Source organism: Sinocyclocheilus grahami, unplaced genomic scaffold, assembly GCF_001515645.1.
Source record: "Sinocyclocheilus grahami isolate Dianchi unplaced genomic scaffold, SAMN03320097.WGS_v1.1 scaffold352.1, whole genome shotgun sequence".
In the NCBI taxonomy this organism is placed as follows: Eukaryota; Metazoa; Chordata; class Actinopteri; order Cypriniformes; family Cyprinidae; genus Sinocyclocheilus; species Sinocyclocheilus grahami.
This window is the reverse complement of record NW_015505531.1, coordinates 270,927-291,083: the sequence shown is the minus strand read 5'-3', so window position 1 is coordinate 291,083 and position 20,157 is coordinate 270,927. Positions and strand designations below refer to the sequence as shown.

Here is a 20,157-nt window from a genome sequence, read left to right as displayed (position 1 = left end):
TGTGTTTATGCAAGTGTTCACACATTGAAGTGGTTAGGGGTGTATTTTTAATAGGTAACCTAGACACTCAGAGTTGTAAGAGGATATATACTCCTGCAGAAAGAATGGGATGGTGGTATTTACACTGACTTATACCACAGTAGGAGTTTGGAAAGGTCCTGTTTTCTGTTCAGCCATTAAGATCTTTTTGTCCTCCTGAACAACAGAGGAAAAAGAGGCAGGATCAACCTGTGCTCAGCTAGCTGATGGGGTTAAAGCATGCGTGGTTACTTTAAAGGAATAGTTCACATTCTGTCATTGTTTACTCACCCTCATGGCATTCCATATTGTAGCTATTTTTTCTTACATGGAGCACATAAAAAGAAGTTATGCTTTTCATAGCACTGTAAAAAAAATATTCTGTTAAATTTACGGTAAAAACGTGCAGGCGTGGTTGCCAGAAATTCACAGTAAAATTATTTAAAGTCTTATGGAGTGGCATACTGGTGCCTATATATTTTACAGTTTATAACTGTATATTTCATCAAGTGATATTAATATGCCTATCTGCTTGAAGTACCAAAATCATGAACAATTAGTAATAGCCACCATGATAATCCAAGAGGTAAAACAGAAAGTCACATTATGAATCATTGTAAGTTCATTGTAACTGTCTATAAAACATGGACAGTAATCATATATAGATGCGCAAAAGGGCATACAAACAAAGACACCATCACGGCAACACATATGTACTTTACTGATAACAAAAATAAGAAGAAAAACATAAATCTGACAGTATTTTAAAGTAAAATTACATGTGATGTTAAACAACTTACAATTATTCACCACATCATTTTTGACGTAACGTACTGTACAGTTTACCAAGTAACAGGATTTTACTGTAACTTTTTTTACACTCTTCAAGAACTTACATGTTTATTTTCATCTATATTTATCTGAATGTATTTTCACCTCAAATATTTAACAAAAAGTTAAAATTGCTCCAATCATCCATGGGCTCATCTATTTGGTTTCAAGTTTTTTTTTCTTCTTCTTAATATTCTGAAGTTTATGGCATAAAAAAAGAGGGACAGAAAGTTCCTTTTTGCTTTTTAAATTCCTTTCAGAACCTGCATTTCAATTTACAGTACACAAAAGCAAATACACTAAATGTTAGCCTAACTTCTTCTGAAACATGCTATTGGCTAAATCTGTTTGTCTTAAGTAAACCCTTTCAGTGTGCATTTTTAAAGCGCTTTCATTGGATTTAGCATCTGTTTATTCTCTCCTGCACTTAAATGTGGCGTCTCATCGTATTTATCCCATAATTACAGCTGAGCGTAGGTTCCAAAACCCATCACCACGCTAACAAAGTTTTATTCTCGTTCCTGCAAACAACCATAATTACAACATTGCCATTCAAACAGAATTTGGCTATTGATAATGCATGTATGTAAGCCTGCATAATTGAAACTCAAAAAAGAAGAAAGCCGAAGAAAACGGCAGAGCAGCTGAATGAACGTGTGGCCTGACCTGCTGAACCCTCTTCAGTGGTCAGTTTTAGCAGAAGTGCGCAGTAAGTCAAGGACAGTGTCGGCTGTCCCCAGAGAGAAGGCTTGACTTGGGTACAGCCATGTCATTTTGTGATGCTTGGCTCCATGCCTCAAGTCTGCAGCTGCCATAAATAAACTGTGTTGAGAGCTGGAGAGGGGCAAAAAGACTACTAGACAGAATCTGACTCTGCACTGGAGGCGGTGGCCTTCTCCCTAACCCCATTCATTTAAGTGCTTAACCAAAATGGCTGAGAAATGCTCAGTAAAAGCAAAAGGAAGAAAAAAAAACATAAACATAAGGAAATCCAAAAATATATATTTCATAAAAGGCCCACTCTAACAAAACATAGAAATGCAAAGACCACAGTACACCATGTTTATAAATCTACTGCAATTCAAAATGTTTGAAAAGACAATGTCTTGTTTTACATTCTCATTCAACATAAAGAGGAACATATTTCTCTATTTAAACTGTCTCAATCCCCAACACCCTTATCCAACCTATAATTGCCTCACTTATTGAGAAAGACACACCCAGACCAAGCACAAACACACATGAGTGCTTCCTGCAACACTTTTCAGCAGAGAGGGATCTTCACACAGGAAAAGAATGTGAATGCGCAGTCTGGATTGGATGTGATGCAATACAAAGACCACGTACCATGACAAAACGGCAGGAAATTTCTACTGTTTCCTCACAGGCTCCATGCAAAAACATACAGCACAAACAGTGTTATCCGATTCACAAACAAACCACTCTTATGAGTAGGTTCTTCTTAGTGAATCAAAAACATAACCTAAGTAGTCTGATTCCTGAGTGTTTTTTTTAAAAGATAAACTGAATAACTGAATCCAGTTACTGAACTGAATTAACATCTGACTGAATTAATGAATTAGAAGTTATCATTATTTTCAGTGATGTCTGCATCGAAATAATCAAAAGCAATTTTTGTGTCAGAATTATTACTTATTGTCCTAACAACATGTTGGTAAGTATGTAGTAGTAAACTAGACACTACTGTTTAAAAGATTTTTTATGTTTTTGAAAGTTTGTTATGCTCACCAAGGCAATTTGATCGAAAATACAGATTTGATCTGTATTTGAAATAGTTTTATAATTGTTTTCTATTTGAACATACATTAAAACGTATATTGTATGTATATCATCAGCATACTTATATTATATATTCTGTAGGAACTGCACTATGTTTTCTCATACACCCTCATAGCCCAAAAGCTGTAGATGACATATTCAGTATTTATGAACACCCAAAAACACATCTGTGCACATATACACATATACACAGAGATCAGATGTAATCTGGCCACATCAGCTCAATAAGGTCTGAGAAATAAGTCACTTGTTCAAGCAAAGCAGAAAACAGATGGAGAAAGGATGAAGAGGTAAACAGCCATTGTGTGTTGCACAATGCAGAAAAAAACAAGCAGATGTGGGAGAAATCTTTGCTTTATTAGTTCTACCCATTTTTCCAAAGAAGACACACAAAAAATACACCAAAAGAAATATTTTGGACTTTTTCAAAAACCATTCAAAAAGGCATTGGAGATCATAATTAAATTAGAATTGGTCAGCAAAAGTGCTGCTATATAAGTGTTGAGTGATACTCAAAGTGTTCAAACTACTGTTAACTTCATGCTGTGTATTACATGGTTGCATGATATAAATGCATGTGCAGCTTATTCATAATGTTCATAATAAAAATGTTTTTATTCCTTTTTTGTCCTTTACATTTTAAGAAATAACATAAATGACTGCGAAATATGAGAACATGGCAATCCATGAAGGTTTATACAGAGCAAACCATTTATAAAGCTAATTTAAAGATGGAGAATGGCATATATTTTCAGTGAGTGCTATTCTAAGTGCTTATGTGGTTGCGTGCATGTGCTCTTTCTGCATAGAGTTGTCAATAAGGACATTAAGTGATGAATGCAGTCTAGAAGTTTTCAAACTGACAATCAAAGTCTGTCATTCGGCACAAGATGTACTTCCACTGCCGATCCCTGCAAAGCATTAAAAAAAACAGACTGTTATCTCCCACAAAAGGAAAACAATTTTTTTAGCCATTAAAAGCAACTAAAACCATTACGTTAATGTATCCATCTGTTTGATTGTTATTTTGACATAAATGCATTAGTGTCAAAACCACTATGTGCAAAGGAAGAGGAAGTGCTCATACAGACCTCAGTACACCACTGAAAGTAGTTTGAGCCCCCCTTATGAAGTAGCCATAACTGGGGATTACCATCTCCCCCTCTTCTTTGTAGTATTCTGGAACATCACTCGTCTTCCTGTGCACAAATCATGAAAATTCATTTAAAGGAAAGGTTATAAGTTATGTGAAAAACATCCTATTGTACAGTTTTAATCTAAATATCAGAGGACACATAATCCTAAAATCTATAACAGCGTATAACTTGTGATGTATAGAGGTTGTTTAGTAACTGTATGAGCCTATTAGATCACCATTTTTTATTCCAAGACTCACCAGCAGGAATATGGGCACCTGCGGGCATATCGACAGCAGTAGAATTGCCATTCTCGATCCAGAACCGCTTCAAAGTACTTACTTTGCACACCAGCAACCAGCCCATTGTTAGTGCAAACTGAGGACCTGTAGACAGTACAAATATGGATTTTATATAGAGTGAAGAGGCTGAACAACAGACACTTGTTATTTTTTAAATGAATATGAATCCTTCAAAACAAAGCTTTGGAATGTTTGTGTATTCCACGGTTCACATGTGGCATATGGTTGTGTGAGGTGTGCCTGACTTTAGCTATTGACCTTTTTTTGTGTGCATCTTCCTGTTTATACTGAAGGGCTGACTAAAACTGCAAGAGGAATGTGTGCTTGACAAACATTCATGAACACAGCATTAGGTCTGTCCTTTTTGTCTGGCGCCATTAGTTCCATTTTGCCATTGCAGGGCTTTAAATGAAGATCTTGAAATTAATCTTTTTGATTTTTCACAGGTTGTTACCAAATATCGGTGTCATTTGACCGCATATATTCAGAAAAACAGCGGTGGGTGAGATATTGCTATTGAACAGCAGTTAAATAAGAAGTTAATATTGAGTAACTTCGATTTTATTTAGTCTGTTTTTGCTTTGCTAATGACAATAGTTCCAAACAAAGCCACAGTAGTCCCTGTGCAACAGATTGTAGTGGGATTTTGCTTTCTGTTTGAATCATTGTTTTTGAATTATCGGTTGAGTGAATGATTCAATGACTCATTCATATAGACATTTGACTGGTTTGGTTCCAGAAAGAATCAGCATTGTTGAATGAATTGGTTAAAGGGATAGTTCACCCAAAAATGAAAATTACCCCATGATTTACTCACCCTCAAGCCATCCTAGGTGTATATGACATTCTTCTTTCAGACAAATACAATCGGAGTTATATTAAATAATGTCCAGGATAATCCATGCTTTATAATGGGAGTGGATGCTTGCCCAAAATTTGAAGTCCAAAAAATTGCACCCATCAATTATAAAACAGGTCCACACGGCTCCGGGGGCTTAATAAAGGCCTTCTCAAGCGAAGCAATGTGTTTGTGTAAGAAAAATATCCATATTTAAAACTTTATAAACTGTAATCTCTAGCTTCCGCTAACTGTTGTCCGCGCATTCACGAGAGAGTGGCGTCCCAGCTTATGACGTTTTTTTTCATTTTTGGGTGAACTATCCCTTTAAGTGAATGTTTCATCGTCTCTTTCATAAAGACAATTCACTTGTTTCATTGCTGAAGGAATCAGTATTGTTGAATTAATTGGTTAAGTGAATGTTTCAATTACTCATTCATAAAGATAAATCACTTGTTTTATACCTGCATGAATCAGCAAGATTGAACGAACATCATTCAATGACTCACTCATAAAGACAGTCCCTTGCTGGCTTCTGTTGGTGAAATGATGTAAGCTGAAGGAATGCATGGAGTGATACAGTGAACATCCCAGTGCTATTGGGTTCCTGTATCAACACTCTTGGTATGCCACTCGTCCAATCAGATTTAAGGACTTGAACTAACTGTCATATATGCATAACCCACAATAGTTTTAGCATATTTAACCCATGTAATTAAACTTCCGCAGGTATGATAAACTTTGACTTTTGACCATAAATAGTCAAATGTTTGTTACAGCAGGAACGAGTTTACCCGTCATGGCTAGTTTGCAAAACAAGTTTTTACATGTCATTGCAATAATTTTAAATTGCTTTAACTAGTCAATAATTATAAGACTGAGAAGTTGATTTTCATATAAATTTTTCTTAAGCCAGCAAATGTCAACTCTGAGGTGGCTGTGAGACGGGGAGTAGTTTTTAAGGTTTTCTGTAAATACAGGTTTATTTAGGGTTTATGCTTGTTTATGGCCCATACAAACTGTTGTCATCACAACAGGGACACAAACATGAGTTCTGCACTGCTCCCAAGCCACCAGCAATGCCAGACTTTTGTCATAGCAACACTAATGCTATGGGCAACTATTCCACCAATAGGAAGTAGGCCAGGGCCTTCTCCCAGTGGAATGTCATCTATGACGTATAGTGCAAATCAGAGACACTGTTCTTATAATGTGAAGAGGGAAAAAGGAAGTAAGATCCTCTTAAAAAGCAGCTATTGATATAGGTGGGGTATATATTCAAATTATGCAATCATGTAAACAACTGATTCTGAGGTGAATGTATAAATGTAAAAGGCACATATGTCCGATATGGCATATATATATATATATATATTATAAATTATATTATAAATATATTTGGTAAACAGCACAGCTTAAGGAAACATATTTTTCAAATTGAAAATATATTTTGATTAAACCATGAAATGCCAAAATATTTATAAAAATTTTTGTCAGGGGGCAAGAAAATACATTTTGGATTTTGGGAAAATGCATTTTTGGTAACATTTTAGTATAGGGACCAATTCTCACCATTTTAACTAGATGCTTATTAGCATGCTTATTATTAACATATAGGCTGTTTATTAGTAATTATAAAGCACATATTCTGCATGACCATATTATACATCCCTAATCCTACCCAAAACCTAAACTTAACACCTACCTTACTAACTATTAATAAGCAGCAAATTAGGAGTTTATTGAGGCAAAAGTTATAGTTAATGGTCTGTTAATAGCGAGAATTAGACCTTAAAATAAAGTGAGACCCATTAAAAAAAAAAACATGTTTATTAGTTCTTATAACTCACATATTAATGCCTTATTCTGCATGATCATATTTCAGATCCCTTAATCCTACCCCATACCTAAACTTAACAACTACCTAACTATTAATAAGCAGCAAATAAGGGAATTTACTGAGGCAAAAGTAAGTTAATAGTAAGAATTGGTCCCCAAACTAAAGTGTGACCAAAAACTATATGAAGAAATATAAGTAGCTAAAACTTACTGAAAAAAAATATATATATATCAGGGCTGTCCAAACTCGGTCCTGGAGGGCCGGTGTCCTGCAGAGTTTAGCTCCAACTTGCCTCAACAAACCTGACTGGAAGTTTCTATGCCTAGTAAGAGCTTGATTAGCTGGTTCAGGTGTGTTTAATTAGGGTTGGAGCTAAACTCTGCAGGACACCGGCCCTCCAGGACCGAGTTTGGACAGCCCTGGTATATATGTTATCAATATTAAAGGTGCTGTATGTAGGATTAACACAGAGTGGTTGAACTAGGTATTGCAGTCCAAATTCAAAATATTGGAGAGGGTTTTTTTCACCCGGCCCCTCCTCCTCAGACTTGACACACAGGCAGGTTGCCAGATTGACGACACCAACAGAAACGAGCGCACTTGACGATGAATGAAATGAAATACGCTGTGTTTTCGCCAACTGGCAACCCGGGGTGCCGAAATACAATTGGGTAAACTGGCAGTGGGCGGGTTTCCCAAACCAAAACAGAGACCGAAAATCCGGCCCAGAACGCAGATTTTCAAAGGAGAATAACTTACTGTAGCATTGTTTTTCAGATAAACAAGTATGTTAACTTAGCATGTTTCTTAAATATCTGCAAACATATTATGGTATTTTTATGCTTTAGTAGTGTCAAAAACTTACATACAGCACCTTTAAGAATACATTTTTGGCCATTTTTTATATTTTAAATCAGTCCACAAATTGTGAAACTGATCTAAAGAGCATAAGATGATTTTTTAATTGTAAGTTCCCAGCATGCAGTAAGACTGACAGACAGTATTCCCTCACAAAGCTCTAGCAGTGCGCAGCAGACAGGGACTGAGGTCATTGGCACTGGCTCTAAAGAAATCTTACAGAGTGGGCAGTAGATCAGGGAAAACTATACTGAGTCCAATTAACCCACTGGAAAAACTCCCCCAATGCTGCTGGAGTGGGTGGAGAAACCTTGATGGAGCACTGAATGGCCCTTGGCGCTGTTGCTTATGCCCTCAGAGACTGATCGCAGCAACCAGACATTTCCTGTTCTAACAAGCTGGAGAATTAGTAAAATAAGGTCACTTTTGTCATGAGAATCACACAGATTGTAAGTCATCTTAAAGGTCTTGCAGGAAGATATGTCTTCCAAAGCATGATATGAAGAGCCTGAGCCAAATAAAAAATCACAGAAAGTTACAGGGACATTTGTGGTGTTACAACACACTTCACATCATTAGAAAAAAATGGAGGAAGGAAAGAAGGCAATCATCTCACGTTAAGACATTACGGTTATTGTAGAGGGGAAAATCATGAGAGGGCTGTGAATCATTTTTCATGTCAGACCATTCTGGGCAAAACATTCACGTTCCTGTGGACAACCAGAGTCTAGATGCAGGAAAGACTATTTCATTGTCGAACACGAAAGTCGGTTTTGGATGAATAGCTCTTTTCATAATACTTATTGTTCCAAAGCAGCTTTGCAAAAAAATAGTGCCTTAGTAGTCCTGAGTGATCATGTCAATGTTGAGCATGACAAAGAAAGCAGCCAGTATAAAGTTGTTAAACCAGAGCACAGTATGCTTTTATTTATTGTAGCCACTGGTTTTTACCTTCAGTTTGAACTTTTTGCTTTTATATCAAGGCAGCAGCAATTAATTATCAAAATATCCATTCATAGAGTGTCCTGACACTGCAGCACTGTGAGTATAGAATGAGCTTGTAATTCCAGGACAAGTTTAATCCTGAATGTGTTCAAAACAACAAAGCTTATACTGTTCAATGCAGTTCAAGCAAATCTCATAAGTCTTTAATTGGTCAGATTTCAGTCTGAGAAGTTAGTCCTCGGGACTCTGTGTGAACCTGGCAAAAATGAGAGAATAGTGCATGCAGACATTTAATTTAATTAGTTGTAATTGACAGTCAGAAATGAATGTACTATGAGATACTGTTATGTTTGCAATATCCGCAATATTATTTCAGTATGAATGTTACAGTGATGTGAAGCTTTATTGTGCAGTTCTGTTTATACAATAAGAATGTAAAAATGACTGTTTATCATCACAATTAATTTTAATAATGGCTGCATTCTGTGTACTAAATAATTTCATCTCATTTGTGTTAATCTATTATGACGTTAATAAATGACACATCAACATTCAATTTCACATTCGGATTCCTTTGGAATGCGTATGTTGTTGTTGTTTAGATATTAGCAAACCAAACTGACCCTTGCACTTTTTGGAAGCCCTTTTAACAAAAAAAAAACAAAAAACTTCTATTAAGTTCTGTTAACTGTTTCCTCAGTTTCCTCTATTTTCTATAAAAACTTCCCAGCACTGCAGATGTGGTTAGAAGATGAGCACTCACATCATTACAATGTATACTAGCTCTTAATGCAACTAAAGAGACTCTGTTAAAACTTTGGATAGCAGCTAAAAAAAACATTCATATCTCTTTGGTTAAAAGTTATTTTGCAGAATCTCCTGGAGAGACTGGCTGGCAGCCTGGTTGAACACCATTCTTAAACTGGGGTGACTCATCAATCTGGGATTGACTTAAGTGGACAGATTTTTGCACACTCATTAAGTGATCAGTTTGTGTATTTAATGCATTTTAATATGTTTTTGACTTTTTTGCCTTCTTTTCCACATTAGCTGGTCATTGGTTTATCTGGCTGTGACAAGTATCAGTAGGTGGTAAGCAGTGGTGTTATTAATGCCCCAGTTTTTGTGGGTGTGTGTGAATAGTTTTTTAATTCTGGTTTTATGTTGCATGCAGAAATACATAAATAAATAATTCAATTCATATCTATTATAATAACTATAGATCATCTCAGAAATGTGTCGGATATTGGAACTGGAACTGAGATCGCGTGTAACCAGGACCGCATGACAGTTCATTAGAAGAGAAGAAGAATAATAACATGTCAGACCTACGTTCATGGGTCCAAGATGTTGTGCTGTAATTGGAATGAACACTGCAAACCTTGCAGTGCTTCAACAAGAAACCTTTTAACAAAGCCCAAAGTACAACATTCAATACAACATATAACACAACTTAAATTTGAAAAGTTATAGTGCTGTTCTTAATAAGATGTCACAGAACTGAAGTGATTCACAAATGTGCAATCAAACATGTCTGAGGTACATTTGTGGAGGCTTGTTAAAGTTTCATTTTGGCAGTAAACAAGGCCCTTAAACTTAAGTGTTGCCATTATATCTCTTCTGTGGCTTGTGGCTTACTGAGAACACTTCTATTAAGCTGACCTGAGGCAAAGATTAAATTACACTTATGAAATCTGGATTGGCCCAAACATCTGCTTGTGTTTCTCCAGTCCTATTTAAGAAACTTTCATTGTTTTCCCCTTGACAAACAAATGATCATGATGTTGTCAAAGCAAGCACTCAACTCTGAAAGCTAGCATTAGCTAGTGCTTTCAGTGAACATTCACATCTGAGTCTAATCACATGCAAGAGAGCTCTCCATTTTAGTTAGTGTAAACCCAGCATACAAACACCAAACCTTTTTTAGGAAAGCTCGTCAGAAAAATATTTGCAACACAAGGGATGTCTGTGTAACGTCAAAAATCATTTCCATATATCTGTCCAAAAAGATGATATTCCAAACCTGTCTTTCATTCATGTATGTGTATTCACTGGACAACTGAAACGGTGGAGAGTTATAAAATAAAAATTAATTAAATAAAAAATGACAAAAATATTCTGTTTGTTCTCTATGTATCGATATGTATTAAACACTTTTTTTAAAGAATATACATTGATCAGGGTGTCATTTCATGGTCTTTTCTGCTACACTGAATGTTATCATACAAAATATATATTTTCCGCAACACAAGGGTATCGCATTTGTGACCCTGGACCACAAACCCAGTCATAAGGGTCAATTTTTCGAAATTGAGATTTATACATTTTATGAAAGCTGAATAAATAAGCTTTGTTAGGATAGGACAATATTTGGCCGAGATACAACTTTGAAAATCTGGAATCTGAGGGTGCAAAAAATAAAGTTGTCCACATGAAGTTCTTAGCAATGCATATTACCAATCAAAAATGAAGTTTTAATATATTTACAGTAGGAAATTTACAAAATATCTTCATGGAACACGATCTTTACTTAATATCCTAATGATTTTTGGCATAAAAGAAAAATCAATAATTTCGACCAATACGTTTTTTTGGCTATTGCTACAAATACCCCAGCGACTTAAGACTGGTTTTGTGCTCCAGGGTCACATTTGTGGAGTTGCTTGCTGTGTAGTATCAAAAACTATTTCCAAATAACACTCCAAAAGTTAGAAATTCTTTATCTTTCATGCATTTATGTGTATTGACTAGACACTTGAAACTACAAAGTCCTAAAATAGTAATTATGAAAAGATGCATTCTTGCAATGTTTGGCAAACATGAGAAAAATATTCAGTTTATTCCATCTATTATATACTCTCTATGTATAACACACTTTAAAAAAATTATATCGAGTGGAACATCAGGGTGTCATTTCATGGTCCTTTCTGCAACAGTGAATGTTATCATATAAAACATACTTGCAAATGTGTTTTGTATTATAGAGAGACATAAAAAAAATGCATATGACTATATGGACCTGTGTTTGACAGTACACTGTGACCCGCATACATACAGACATACCATTCCAGCCCGGCTCTGTTGATATCGTCCCACCAGCATTCGTTAGTCCTAAAATAGTAATTATGAAAAGATGCATTCTTGCAATGTTTGGCAAACATGAGAAAAATATTCAGTTTATTCCATCTATTATATACTGTCTATGTATAACACACTTTAAAAAAATTATATCGAGTGGAACATCAGGGTGTCATTTCATGGTCCTTTCTGCAACAGTGAATGTTATCATATAAAACATACTTGCAAATGTGTTTTGTATTATAGAGAGACATAAAAAAAATGCATATGACTATATGGACCTGTGTTTGACAGTACACTGTGACCCGCATACATACAGACATACCATTCCAGCCCGGCTCTGTTGATATCGTCCCACCAGCATTCGTTGGGCTCTCCCCAGTCATACGGAGTCCTCTGGCACTCAAAGTTCCACAGGCGGTCCGAGCCCTCTTTCTCACTGAAGTAACTCTTGATTGCTACTAAGACCTCACCATGGGGACACTGAAAGTTGAAGCCCTGGCGCCAGGTATTCACCCACTCCTCACCGGTATCATGCATGTGGCCGTGCTGAGCGCTGACTGTGGAGAAAACCATCAGCAGGCACAGAGCCTGCAGAACATGTGCTGAGCTCATCCTGAAGTCAAACTCTGTGGAACTTCTCAATGCTCCCTCCGTCTTAAAGGCTCTCTGGGATGTGTTGTCCAGATGTTCTGCGTCCGGATCCAGGGGTGATCATTTTCACCATAAACAGATAGTTGCGGTCAGGGATTGAACTTTTTGTATTGTTAAGGAGAATGTTTCCAGCCTCCTCCCAGACTGTGCCGTAGACCCTGAGCTAGATTTTTTTAAAGAGAAATCTCACTTTAAGGCCAAACTTTTACGTAAACAGAATGGGCTTATTTTCAATCTATCATTCATTGTGTTAAACAGTGTGATGGAATGAGGAACTTTCACAGGAAATAACATTTGGACTGAGAAAACTAGTTATTTTTAATGAAACACACTGTAAAATGTGAATACAGCTAGTTGTTACTTGTTACTTCAAGTATTTCTAGCTGATCTGACTCTTAAGAATTATTTCCATTGGTAGGTTACAGCCGAATTTATTCAGATTAATATGTAGTCATGTTAAAGTAGTTTAGCCAAAGTTCACCCAAAAATGAAAATTCGCTTAAAATTAACACCCTCAGGCCATCCAAGATGTAGATGTATTTGACTCTTCATTGGAAGAGATTTTGAAATTTTGAAATTTTGCATTACTGACCAATGGATATATACATATACAGTATATGCATAATATTATATTATTATTATTATTAAATTATTCAACCCCTTGACTTGCAAGATATTTTGCTGCCGAGAACAAAATGTTATGAGAACAATTTAGCACAGGCATTTTTATTATAGAAAATGTATTAATACACATTTGAGTGATTCTGACAAAATAAAGTTGATGATAAATGAAAAAAAAAATCAAATTGGCTCTAAACATTCATGTACAAAATTATTCAAGCCCCAAAAGTCCATTTTTGTGCAGAATCCTTTATTCTTTATATCACCTAGAAACTTGTAAACTTATAAAACAATTTGTTCTCAATAGCTTTTGTGAAAGCTCTCTAGTTTACATTTACATTTAGTCATTTAGCAGACGCTTTTATCCAAAGCGACTTACAATTGGGGGATACATAAAGCGATTCTTCTTAAAGAGGCAAACAGACACAATAAGTGGTTGTAATACCAAGTTCTTAGACATTGTTCAAATAAGTACAGGCTAGAAAGAGAAGGAAGAAATAAAGAGAGATACTTTTTAAATATTAATAATAAATTTATGATGAAGTCAAGTAGCTTCGAAAGAGATGAGTTTTCAGCTGTCGCTTGAAAATTGTCAGGGATTCAGCATTCCGGATAGGGGTGGGAAGATCGTTCCACCAGCCAGGAGTGGTGAACGAGAATGTTCTGGAAAGTGATTTTGAGCCTCTCTGTGATGGTACCACGAGGCGTCGCTCACTAGCGGATCTCAGACTTCTGAAGGGGATGTAAATTCGTAGTAGTGAGTGGAAGTAGGCGGGGGCTGCGCCTGTGGCTGTTCTATATGCAAGCATCAGTGTCTTGAACTTGATTCGAGCCGCAACCGGCAGCCAGTGCAAGGAGATGAAGAGAGGTGTAACATGGGCTCTTTTGGGCTCGTTGAAGACCAGTCGTGCCGCTGCATTCTGAATCATTTGTAGAGGTTTGATTGTGCTTGATGGAAGTCCAGCCAGAAGAGCATTGCAGTAGTCCAGCCTAGAGATGACAAGGGTCTGGACAAGAATTTGTGCAGCTTGCTCCGTTAGAAAGGGCCTGATCTTTCTGATGTTGTGCAATGCAAACCTGCAAGATCGAGCGGTCTTTGCAATGTGGTCTTTGAAGGTCAGCTGGTTATCAAAAGTTACACCAAGATTTCTGACCGAAGTTGACATTTTGCGATAATATAAACATTCACACAGTCTAGATTTGCTATATAGTCTATATTGGTTTACGTAAGGTTATGTATGTACAGTATGCGTATAAAGTTAGATGTACTATATTTATACATTTAAATATATGGCTGGGTCGATAATATAGTTTACATTTTGAGGTAATATAGACAATCAAGCAATTCTGTTATGGGGTAAAACGGAGAACCCACAGGAACCCCTTGAAAAACATGCAAACTCCACCCAGAAAGGTCTCATAGCCTCAAACCAGGGACCTTCTTACTGCGAGGCCACAGTGCTACCCACTAAGCCACTGCACCACCCACAAGGATATATCTCTGACCTCTTATGGAGCTATTTCTACCTCATTTAACCGTTAAAATGACCCAGTTAATTTAGATGTTACCAAATGAAACATTTTTACACAATCATAAAAGTTAACCTATTTTTCCCCCCAAAATATTTACTAAACAACCTAATGTAGTAAGTCATATTAAATAGGCTGATTCGTAGATGTTAAATACCATTTGTGACTTAATTAAAATGTTATTTAACATCTCTGAATCAACCTATATACATTAAGTTACATCAGCAAACCTAAATGGAAAGATTTTTGGGTTACCTAGCAAAACAAGTATGTTAATATTAAATAGCAATAACCCTTCAGAAAGAGGAGTACTTGTTATGACCTCTAACTCACAAGTTACTCAAGGTCACTAATGTCAGAGGAACATTGTGTTATGCATGTGTCTGTACTGATTACAGCATTTTCCTCCTCTTAATCAGCTGCTGATTCATTCACTTAATCAGTTGCATTCCATTTCATCCTCCCCTTTACTTTCAAATCCGAATTTATTACTTTGCGATATTTAGTAACAATAAAAACAGATCATTTAGTATGTCAGGACACATCAGATGCTGTAAGCCTTTGATCCCCTACAACTTTATCTCAGTGATAAGTCTTAGGCACAGTCTTGTAAAACACAAACATTTATCTCTGGAGCTCAGATAACAATCAGTGTTTAGGGCTTCTGCAGGGTTCTTTGAATTATCATAGTGCTCTGTTTAAACATTAACTTGTCTTATCAATGATCGGATGCAAAGCAAACTTTGTACTAGCATAGCGACTAACGGAGCTACAAAGCCATAATGTGGCAAGTTGAGTCATTAAACATTTGCATGCATGTGTCTGTACTGATTACAGCATTTTCCTCCTCTTAATCAGCTGCTGATTCATTCACTTAATCAGTTGCATTCCATTTCATCCTCCCCTTTACTTTCAAATCCGAATTTATTACTTTGCGATATTTAGTAACAATAAAAACAGATCATTTAGTATGTCAGGACACATCAGATGCTGTAAGCCTTTGATCCCCTACAACTTTATCTCAGTGATAAGTCTTAGGCACAGTCTTGTAAAACACAAACATTTATCTCTGGAGCTCAGATAACAATCAGTGTTTAGGGCTTCTGCAGGGTTCTTTGAATTATCATAGTGCTCTGTTTAAACATTAACTTGTCTTATCAATGATCGGATGCAAAGCAAACTTTGTACTAGCATAGCGACTAACGGAGCTACAAAGCCATAATGTGGCAAGTTGAGTCATTAAACATTTGAAGACCTAAGCCAAAGTCAAAGTCAATATATTTACATCGTTCAGGAGGAAACATGGAGCAATTTTCAAATAAACCATTGTGCAAACATGTAAGACTGCACCTAAAGCAGACATGTAACATAAAACAGTTCAGGAGAATGGCACAAGTTATTACAACAAATATTGACAGTATAAATATACTGTTGCAATATTGCATATCAGAACAAAATATATACATGGTGGAAATGGGACGTGGTGCAGAGAACCAACTTTTATATTAAATTATATAGCTTACATTTTGTGACGATATAAACAGCTACATAGCCAAGATGTGCTAAATGGTATACAGTATATCGCTTTAAAGTATATCACTTTATATTAGTACTGTCAAACGATTAATCGCGATTAATCGCATCCAAAATAACAGTTTTTGTTTGCATAATATATGTGTGTGTTCTGTGTATATTTATTATGTATTTATAAATACACATGCATACAGTATATATTTTGAAAATATTTACATGTGTATATTTATATTCATATAATTTATATTATAAATAAATATATTTAATAGATATATAAAAAAAATCTGAAATATATACATGCATGTGTGTGTATTTATATATATACATAATAAATATACACAGTAAACATACATATATTATGTAAACAACGACTTTTATTTTGGATGCGATTAATCGTTTGACAGCACTACTTTATATATAGAGCTGTGCAATATTGCATATCAGAACAAAATATATATAGTAGAAATGGAATATGGTGCAGATAACTAAATTATTATATTATATTATATTATACAACAGAGAAATAATAACAGTATAGAAATGGTCAAATTTCTCTAGTATTTTTCTATGTTCATTCTTTTGTTTTTTGTTTTTTTACATTTTCAAATATATGTTTATGAAATAATAAATAGTAAAATATGTTTATTTTATTTTATTTTTATTTTGTTGATGAAAAAGATAATTTTTTTTCAAAATTTCTGATTTCTAAATTGCTTTTTGGCTGTGTTTTTCTACTGACGTGCTCTCTACAGTCCTCATACATTATATGTACACATATTTGCATTGTTTTGACCGTTATAGATCCCATACCCCACGATTGGTCGATTATGTACAATGCCTGCAATCTATTGGTCAAACTACTTTTCAGTCATTACCTTCAGCAAGTATGAAAACAATAGGAAAACAAAGGTCCTTATAATTTGGGTCCTTATAATTTTGACTTCTATATCATCCATACTGATGTTTCCACTGAAAGATGATGTAAACTCCCATCACATGCAACAGTCACTTTAAAAATAATAAAATTGTTAAAATTCAAAATGTCTTACAAGGCTGAACATCATAACCACAATGCCATCTGATGTGACTATATGGCCAAACATAGGTATCGGCTATACATATATATAAGGGCATGAGTTCAAGCCTGGCAACTTCAAGAGGAAATTTATGAACTTTAAGAGTCCCTTGCTGCTACAGTAGCTTTGATGTAAAGTATAATTCAAGTAACAAATAATAAGATAAAGTGTAGGGCCTCTCAATACAGCAAAATCTTCAGAAATAGCTCATAATCCTCTGAAACAAGATTATCAGGCTAGTTCCTATGTACTTATGCACTGAATGGAAATATGAACTTGAGTAAAAAGCAGCAATTTAAGAAATATAAAGAGAGATCATTGGCTATGAATAATTTTCCATGGATATTATATATAATAATTAGCACTGAGCAGCACTCAGTATAGGGTATATTGTTTATAAGTTAAATCCAACATTACATCCTAGTACTGTTTGTCAACATTAAATACGATCACTTTTTTGTTAAAAAGTATGTTTAATAATATTTTACAGTAGAAGTACTGTGTTGTTGCTGTTTGATATTTTATATACTTTTACATTTGTAAACTGTGATGATATTATCTTTATTTGAAAAGATAATTTTTTACAATATATTACAGTAATATTTAACGTCTGTTACATATAGTATGCATTTTTACCCCATATACTAAGGTAACCTACACTGTAAAAAAGTATTGTGATTTTAACAGTTTAACCTGTTAACTGGTTAACAGTAAGTTTCCATATTATATTCGGTGAATAAATGTAATTACATTTAATATAATTTTACAATAAAATATTGTTAAAAATAATTTTTTTGGATGTGAAAAATATTTTTGTTGTTGTTGAAATAACGTTTTTTCTTAGTATTTTTCTTATCAGTTGTGTACATTAGGGTTTAATCTTACATGTAATGTTGTTGAATTAATGTTTATTGCATTATTTCAGAATCATGTGTGTCACCATGATGGGCTTTAGTGTTTGTGTGAACGACACTGTGTGCACCTTCTATATATAAGAACTACCCTCCTCAGCTCATATAAAAGCTGTTTGTGATGAGCGTTGGTTCATCATGTGACTTTCTCATCACCACCAGTTTTTGGTGGTTATCAGTGCATTACAATGGTTCAAAACAGATATTAGTACTTCAATATTTTGGTTTATTAACATTACATCAGTTAATGAAATACGGTATTTTATTGTGAATTTAAGTTAAGTACTGTAAAACCTAAAATGTTGCTACCATATCTTTTACGGTGAAGTTCTGACAACCACAGCTGCCGGCATTTTACCGTAAATGTTTTTTTTACAGTGTACATTTAACTATTTTTTGTGTTAGCATTAAAATAATTTGTAAAACATTTTTATAGTGATATGTGGCGATATCTTGCGTGCAAAAATTTATATTAAAAAGCATTTCTCCACAGTTTGGATTATGCTTCACTTCAAATCTGTGTTGCAGAGATTAATTCTGTCTGTCCTCATCTGGCACAGTGACTTTGATCTGTTTGGAGAAGCGCCACTCTCAAAGAGTACAAAAATAAATAACTATTAATGTTCAGAAATAGTGTGTGAGTCATCTTGTGGAGATTCTTATCAGTTTAAATGGAGCAGATCACAGAGATGTGTATTTTTAGATTGATCATTCCATAAAAAGCACCTTTATTTGGGACAGTGGGATCCAAACTTGTGAGTATTCATTCATTGATCCTCTTCACTACACTAAAGTAAAGGAAGCAAGATAGTTCACATCTGCTTTTTATTTGGGCATCACTGAAGCAACATGGCTATGAACTAATTTGCCCTCGTTTATATAGGCACAAAATGTTTTGTGTCAGAAAACAAATGTGTTTGAGAACTGTAAATCTGCTGGCAAGTGGAAATGATGACTTCTGGACGAAATGTAAGCTAAAATAATGCAATAAACTGATGTTCCGCGTCAGAACACAAAATCCATTAGTGGAACAGAGCATTTTTTATTTAGCATTAAGGACAATATCAGTCTATTAAGTAGCATGCTACTATTAACCCTTCTTTTTTCACAGAATCACAGATTATCATTCAGCCATCATATATATAAACACAAGCTTATGCAGTGCAGATGTTTTGCCCAAAATGCACTTTATAACTGATCAGGTTTTGCACAAATATGTACAAACATTAAAAAGGTCACACTTTATTTTAATGTCCGATTCTCGTATTTAACAAACCATTAACTATGAATTTTGCCTCAATAAACTCCTAATTTGCTGTTTATTAATAGTTAGTAAGGTAGTTGTTAGGTTTAAGCATTGGGTAGTGATGTAGAATATAGACATGCAGAATATGTGCTTTATAAACAGCCAATATGTTTATAAAAGGCATGCTAATAATAAGCAAGTTAATTTGTCCCTATACTAAAGTGTTACCAAAAAAAAGTTGATTTCTTTGTTGTATAATATAAGAATCTAGTATTCTGTAATGGAGAAGGACCGATTGCTCCTTATATCAAGCTGCATGTAGTTTTTACAATGGATTGATGTGTGAACATAATGTCTTGAGTATTGCAGAGGAGTACAAAAAAAAGGCCCTGAATGGAACATTAGCCTAAAAAGCTGCTAATGGCCCAAGATTTAGTTTCTCTAATTACCCTCACAACTGAGACATTTCATTTACAAACCAAAGGACCAAGGGCTGCTCTACAACAGAAGAGATTTGGTGAAAAATCTGAGAAGAACGAGGAAATAATAGAAAGAAAAGGTAATGATAATGGTTGTCATAATTTTGTACCACTCAGTGGGGATGGGATGTAAGTTGTCAGAGTGTTTGCTATGCTCAATTACATTAAAACAGTTTTAAAGCTTTTGTGATTCTTTCTCTATTGTCTTGCTACTCTATAAATGAAATAAAACAAAATATACAATAAGCCAAATCCTTTCAGTGTCATAGTAATGAATTTGTTAGAGTTTGCAGTGTCAAAATAGCGTGCCCTGTACTCGCAGAGAAATTAGAAAAATGCTTATGTGCACACAAAAACACATGGACACAGGCTGTTTCGTTCATTTTTTATTATTATAATTTTTTTATTTGAATATCATTCTTTACTCACAGCAAAGCATTGTCACTTGAGAGATGTATTTG

The 20,157-nt window shown here is 35.0% G+C and overlaps 1 protein-coding gene across 1 annotated transcript in view; it reads left to right on the top strand.

Annotated features, from left to right (window-relative positions):
- Window positions 1-20,157, top strand: part of LOC107548644 (sodium/potassium-transporting ATPase subunit beta-233-like) — a 48,206-nt gene that overhangs the window by 12,718 nt on the left and 15,331 nt on the right. The window contains exons 2-3 of the mRNA XM_016229415.1: window positions 7,322-7,328; window positions 9,666-9,672. Coding sequence (XP_016084901.1) covers window positions 7,322-7,328; window positions 9,666-9,672 — 14 coding nt within the window. The remainder of the gene's footprint in view (window positions 1-7,321; window positions 7,329-9,665; window positions 9,673-20,157) is intronic.